Source organism: Hipposideros armiger, unplaced genomic scaffold (assembly GCF_001890085.2).
Source record: "Hipposideros armiger isolate ML-2016 unplaced genomic scaffold, ASM189008v1 scaffold_897, whole genome shotgun sequence".
In the NCBI taxonomy this organism is placed as follows: Eukaryota; Metazoa; Chordata; class Mammalia; order Chiroptera; family Hipposideridae; genus Hipposideros; species Hipposideros armiger.
This window is the reverse complement of record NW_017732247.1, coordinates 297,652-302,892: the sequence shown is the minus strand read 5'-3', so window position 1 is coordinate 302,892 and position 5,241 is coordinate 297,652. Positions and strand designations below refer to the sequence as shown.

At 63.4% G+C, this 5,241-nt stretch overlaps 2 protein-coding genes across 2 annotated transcripts in view; both read right to left on the bottom strand.

Moving 5' to 3' along the window:
* Positions 1-782: 782 nt before the first annotated feature.
* Positions 783-2,319, bottom strand: CATSPERQ (catsper channel auxiliary subunit theta). The gene is made up of 4 exons (XM_019630132.1): positions 1,689-2,319; positions 1,383-1,463; positions 1,230-1,315; positions 783-968 (listed from the first exon to the last, which is right to left on the bottom strand). Exons 1-4 carry the CDS (start codon positions 1,879-1,881, stop codon positions 783-785), a joined length of 546 nt encoding a protein of 181 aa, XP_019485677.1. The 5' UTR covers positions 1,882-2,319.
* Positions 2,320-2,546: 227 nt separating this feature from the next.
* FBXL6 (F-box and leucine rich repeat protein 6) overlaps positions 2,547-5,241 on the bottom strand; it is a 3,243-nt gene continuing 548 nt past the window's right edge. Inside the window, exons 2-10 of the mRNA XM_019630250.1 lie at positions 5,068-5,241; positions 4,643-4,816; positions 4,438-4,501; positions 4,017-4,148; positions 3,834-3,941; positions 3,635-3,748; positions 3,332-3,563; positions 2,996-3,242; positions 2,547-2,764 (exon numbers count right to left, since the gene is read on the bottom strand). The exon at positions 5,068-5,241 is cut by the window's right edge and continues 20 nt beyond it. Coding sequence (XP_019485795.1) covers positions 2,614-2,764; positions 2,996-3,242; positions 3,332-3,563; positions 3,635-3,748; positions 3,834-3,941; positions 4,017-4,148; positions 4,438-4,501; positions 4,643-4,816; positions 5,068-5,241 — 1,396 coding nt within the window. The 3' untranslated portion in view covers positions 2,547-2,613. The remainder of the gene's footprint in view (positions 2,765-2,995; positions 3,243-3,331; positions 3,564-3,634; positions 3,749-3,833; positions 3,942-4,016; positions 4,149-4,437; positions 4,502-4,642; positions 4,817-5,067) is intronic.

Sequence of the window (5,241 nt, the reverse complement as noted above, 5' to 3'; positions counted from 1 at the left end):
GGCCCCTATGGGAATTCTTAATAACTTTTTAACAAGGAGCTCTGCATTTTCACTTTGAATGGCCCTGACTAGGACACCCAGGTGGACAGGGCCAGGTGCCACTCCTCCTGGGTCCCATGGCCCAGGGCCTTCTCTGCTCCCACAGCAGCTCCGAGCACCCAGAAGGCAGGAACACCCACCAAACAAGGGGTCCCAGCAGGCACCTGGGAACAAGCTCCAGGGACCGCATGGGTGTACCCCCCAGCAGGCACTCTGCAGCAGCACCTTTGGAAGTGTCTTACCTCCAGGCACAGGGCATCACCTGTGGATGCATCCTATCCCACTGCTGATTGGACTAGGAACAGGCACCTGAGCCAGGCTGGACCAGAGTCTGAATCCTGGATCCCACTAATTGGTCTGCATTTCTGAAACCAGGTAGGACCAGTTCCGTGCTGCAGGCCAAGAGTGGCAGTGTGTCCCATGCCTGTCCCATGATGGGTCCCGCCTCCTAGAGTCCTGGATGCTGCTCACCCTCACTCCCACACCCACCGCTACCCACATCTTCCAACCCAGACTGGGGGGGGGGTCGCTCTCCGACTGCCTCCCCAGGCCCTGGGAGGTGTGCACTCCGGGAGGATCCTGAAGTTGGAGCCCGTCCCCACCCCCTGCAGAGAAAACCGCTGCTGGAGGCGAGAAGCAGTTTACTGAGAGGACAGCCAGCAGCGGGTGGAGGTGGAAGACTGGAGGGGAAGGGAGAATGCAGTCCTGGGGGTGAGGGAAGGGGTGGGGTGTCGGCCGCAGCGTCACACGTCCAGGTCAGGCTGAGAACCTGGCTTGTCGTAGTCTCTAGTCTTGCGCTGCACGATGCCTGGGCTGAAGGCGACCCCCAGCGGCCAGTGGCGGACCACGTGCCGGTAGGACGTGTCCAGGCAGTCGAAGTAGTTAATGTTGAGTTTCCGGGCGATGTGACGGCCCAGGAATTCCATTTGCTGTGGGCGCGGGCGGCAGTCAACTCCCGCCGGGACAGCAGAGTCCCCGCCCAGCAGAGGCCCCGCCGCGGCACCCCTCACCAGACCACTTCTCCAGCCCTCCCCACTGCTCCAGCGCAAAGGCGGGCCGCGGCCCGCGTTGTATTCATCCTCTGCCTGTGAAATGGCCCCACCCTAAGACCCTAAGCCGTGCTCATCCTGTTGAACTGAAGAGGGGAGAGCAGCGTGTCTGGGCTTGGGGTGGGCCGGGGCGGGACCCACCTCGTAGCGCTCTGACAGATGCACCAGCACCAGAGGCTCCAGTTTGTGGCCGCACAGAACCAGCTGGAAGAAGCACCTTCCGTAGGCTGGCGAGGGGCACGCGGCTCAGCCCGGGGGGGGGGGGGCCAGGAGCTCAGACCTGGCTCACGAGACCGAAGCTGACAAGGAAGAGACAGACGACGAAGAGCAGCATTCCCTTCCACAGCGTGTCCAGGTAGTACTCGAGCACAAAGACTGCAGGTGGCGCGGCGGGGCCACATGAGGATAGCCAGTCCGCAGCCCGCAGCCCGGGGTAACAGTGCCAGGGCTCCAGGTGCAGTCAGCATCCAGCCTGCAGTTTCTGCGGGGGCCCACCGCACCGCGGGACCAGCCGGCCCCACCCCCACATCCAGCCCTCTTAGTTCGGATCTCCCGCCCCAACCGGTTCAGGTTTCGGGTACGGCCGCCCGCCTAACACACCATGGGGCTGCTGCTGTGTGAATGGGTAGAAGCTGTTGTTCTTGAGGCGCTTGGCCAGGTGGCGCTCGGTGCAGAAGAGTCCTAAGGCCCAGAGCTGGAAGCGCTTGCCGCGAGACGTCGTGGGCAGGCCACTGGCCTGGCCCTTGGGGGCCTGGGCCTGGGTCAGGCACAGGTGGTCAGCTGGGCGCCTCATGTACCGTGACCCGCTGCCCACAGGCGCACTCCTACCTGGGAGAAGAAAGTTTCCAGGGCTGTGGTCCAGAAAGGAGCTGGAGCTCTCAGGCAACAGGCAGGAGATCACCACCAGGTGGCGTCCAGGCTGGGCTGCGTCTGAGTTCTAGAAGCCCTGGGTGGCAGATTCTAGAAGGGGCTGTATTATTGACCATCCCTTCTCTGGAGTCCCCTGGCCAGGCCTCTGAGGTGGGCGTGCACTTCCATGCTAGTCCCCACCCCACCCACCGGAGGCTCCGTGTACAGCCTGGTTCTAGTCCTTACCAGAAGGATAGGGTGGTGAGACATCCAGGCCTAAGATGGACTGAAATCTGTAGGCAGGTCCCCCACACCAAACCCCATGGCTGGGCAGGGCCTCCCCTCCCCCCTCTCCACACCTGCCCAGACCAGAGCCTCACAACCAACCAGACAGCGTGCCTCAGTATCCCTGAGGGTGGGACACATATGCACTCAGCCCAAGATTCCAGCCCAGCAGTGAGCAGGCAAGGCACAAGAGCCACAGGCAGACTCAGGGGCCTTGGGGGACTACCCCAAAAAACAACACAGGCTCCAGGCCAGCTGTAGCCCAGAGTGGTTCCCTCAGGTATAAGCCTGTGCCCTCAACCCAACCCCAAGGACCACACAGAGTTCTTAAAAACGTTTTATTGTAACAAAGTACTCCAACATCCAAAACGGGAAGGGTCAGGGTGGGCTCCTAGCTAGGGGAGGGGGGGCTGGTGAGCAGCTGCTCCAGGCACCACTGGACTTCCTCTGGGCCCCGGTAGGCCCGCTTCAGGCCCCGGGGAAGGCAGCGGCAGGACTCCAGGTTGAGGTACAGAAGGCCCGGGCAGCTGCTGATCACAGAGCTGTGGGGGCACAGCAGGCATGGGGGGCTGAGCCATGGGCTCCCAGAAGGCCCAGGCCCCTGCCACCCAAGTCACCGAGGCCCAATTCCAAGACCCTTGGTGTCCCCAAGGCCAACCCCAAGCAGGGGCTTGGCCGGTATGAGCTCCCCTTTCGGACCCCTGGAACTGGCAAGGAGGCAGGACGGGGGGAAAACCACACTGGCTCCAAGAAACTGAGGGAGGGGTGCTGACCTGACTGTGCTTGGTGTGACCCGGGTGCCCCTGAGGTTGAGGGAGCACAGGGCCGGGTGTGAGTGGCCAGGGGTGCTTGAGAAGGCAGCTAGGGCCTGCTCCAGGTCCTTCTCGCTGAAGCCCTGGCCACTCAAGTCCAGTTCCCGCAGAGTGTGGCACCACTTCTGAGTCAACAGGGGGCTGCCCTCCTTGGCAAGGGTCAGCCCGTCCGACATGCCGTACAGGCCCAGATGGAGCTGCTGCAGCTCTGGAGGTGAGAGGGGTGGGCATGAGCTGCGGGTGGGTAAGGGTCCCCACATCGCACCTGCCCAGCAGCTACCCCCAGGGAGAGCTGACCCTGACACGACAGGTGACACAGGCCAGCAGGTGTAATTCGGGCACAGCCACGTAGATCCAGCAGGCGCAGGTTGGGGGAGCCATGGAGCAGGCGGCCCAGGGCCTCATCGTTCACAAAGCTGCAGGTGGGGCCGGCTAGGCAGAGCTCCTCGAGGCTGGGGAAGCCTGGGCCAGGAGTCACCACACGTCCGGAAGGTTTAGGCAGCCACATCAGGTTCAGCAACCGCAGCACCTGGGTGGGAGCAAGGCCCAGGCTGCAGGTGGGGAGGACGTGACAGGTGGGAGAGGTAGGGCGGCAGGTACCTGTAGCTGGGGACAGCCTTTCTGCAGGGCCTCCACAGGCAGCTGGAGGGGGGTGTTGTTGCGGTTGATGCCTGAGCTCACCTCCAAGACCTGCAGCTGGGGGCAGCAGCCACCCTGCAGGTGACAGGGTGGACACGTGCTCAGTGCCTGGCAGTCGCTGGCTCAGCACCCGCTCTGCTCCTGCCTGTAACCAACCTACCAGCAATGCACCCAAGATGGCTGTCGTCTGGGAGCTGTAGGTCAGCCACAGCTTGCGCATTCGCGGGCCCACCTCCTCCAAGAAACTCACCACGGCTGTGGATTCCACCTGGGGACCCAGCACAGGAGGGGCCTGTCACCTTGGCCTGGGCTTCTTCGGGGTCCCTGGGGACAAAGGGCTCACCATGGAGTGCTGTATATCCAGGCTGTGGAGCTGGGGGCAGGCTCTGGCCAGCACGATCAGAGTGTCAGGGGTCACACCGTGGCAATCGGAAAGCTTGAGGAAGGTGAGCCGAGGACAGGACTCGCTAACCAGCTGTAGAAGACAGAGGACCAGCAGATTGGGGAAGGGGAGGATGTCCACAAGGGAAAGATACCCGTGGCTGCTGCCACTTTATGCCCCTCTACTGCCTCAGCTACGACCTCCTTTCTACCCAGGTGCTCCCGCTTCTGACACCTCCCTGCTGGAGGAAACAGGAAAGGAGAACCAGGCCAGCATCCCCATGGGACAGCACTGGGTCCCCTGGTGCCTCACCCACTCCCTGGAAGTACTGGGCAACCCCACAGTGTCACAGTTGGCGTGCAGGGCAGCCTCGAGCTCTCACCTTCAACACGGGGTGTACCCGGGACTTCCAGTGGATGAGGGTCAGCTTCTGGAGCTGTGAGAACCTGGGCGGACAGCAGAGGCAGAGCTGCATTGTGTCCTCCCCTCCCCCCCATCACCTTGGTGTAGGGGAACAGGAAGGTGCCTGGGGCTTTCCACACAACACAGGTGGAGTGAGGCAGTCAGGAGAAGAGGGGGCTCCTCACCGACTAGGCATAAGGCACTCCAGGGAGGCAAGGAGCTTCTCTTCCGCCTTGGCCCCGCCAGCTTTGGCCCCACCTTTGGTGGGCAGGCCGGTCAGTGGGGGAGACAGGGTCACGGTGTGCCAGAGAGCTGGCTGGGAGGCGGCCTCGTGCCAGCGGCGGCACACGCGTGCAGCCCTGGAAGAAAATTTCTGCTGAGGTGCTGGGCCTTTTGTGACGGATGCCCCCCTATGGGCGGCCGCAACTCTTAACAACGCAGGGGACAGCTCAGTTCAAAGTCAGGCCCCTGGGACTCCAACTGGACCCCCTGAGAGACTGCGCTCTCTCACTCGCATGTGTACGCGCTCAGACACTTTCGTCCTCTGCCACCCGCTCGTGGCAACAGGTCAGCCTGAGCCATGCCGTTGCGCCCGAAGGGCCCGGGGTACCTGCCGAGGAAGGGCATGGGCCCGTCGGCCGCCACCAGCAGCCCGAAAATCTGCAGCAGGATTTCCAACGGAATGCGGTCGCCCCAGCCCGGGTCGGGTGCCAGCTGCGGCGCGGGGGCGGGGGCGGGGGCGGGTCTGGGCCTGGCCTTGGCCGCCGCGGCGCGGGCCCCAGGG

Excerpts from the sequence above, each read along its gene's own strand:
- CATSPERQ (XM_019630132.1), bottom strand. The coding sequence starts at position 1,881 with ATGAGGCGCCCAGCTGACCACCTGTGCCTGACCCAGGCCCAGGCCCCC. Across the intron at positions 1,316-1,382 it reads TCTCTTCCTTGTCAGCTTCG|CCTACGGAAGGTGCTTCTTC; the intron begins GTCTCGTGAGCC and ends GCCCCTCGCCAG. Across the intron at positions 969-1,229 it reads ATCTGTCAGAGCGCTACGAG|CAAATGGAATTCCTGGGCCG; the intron begins GTGGGTCCCGCC and ends CCGCGCCCACAG.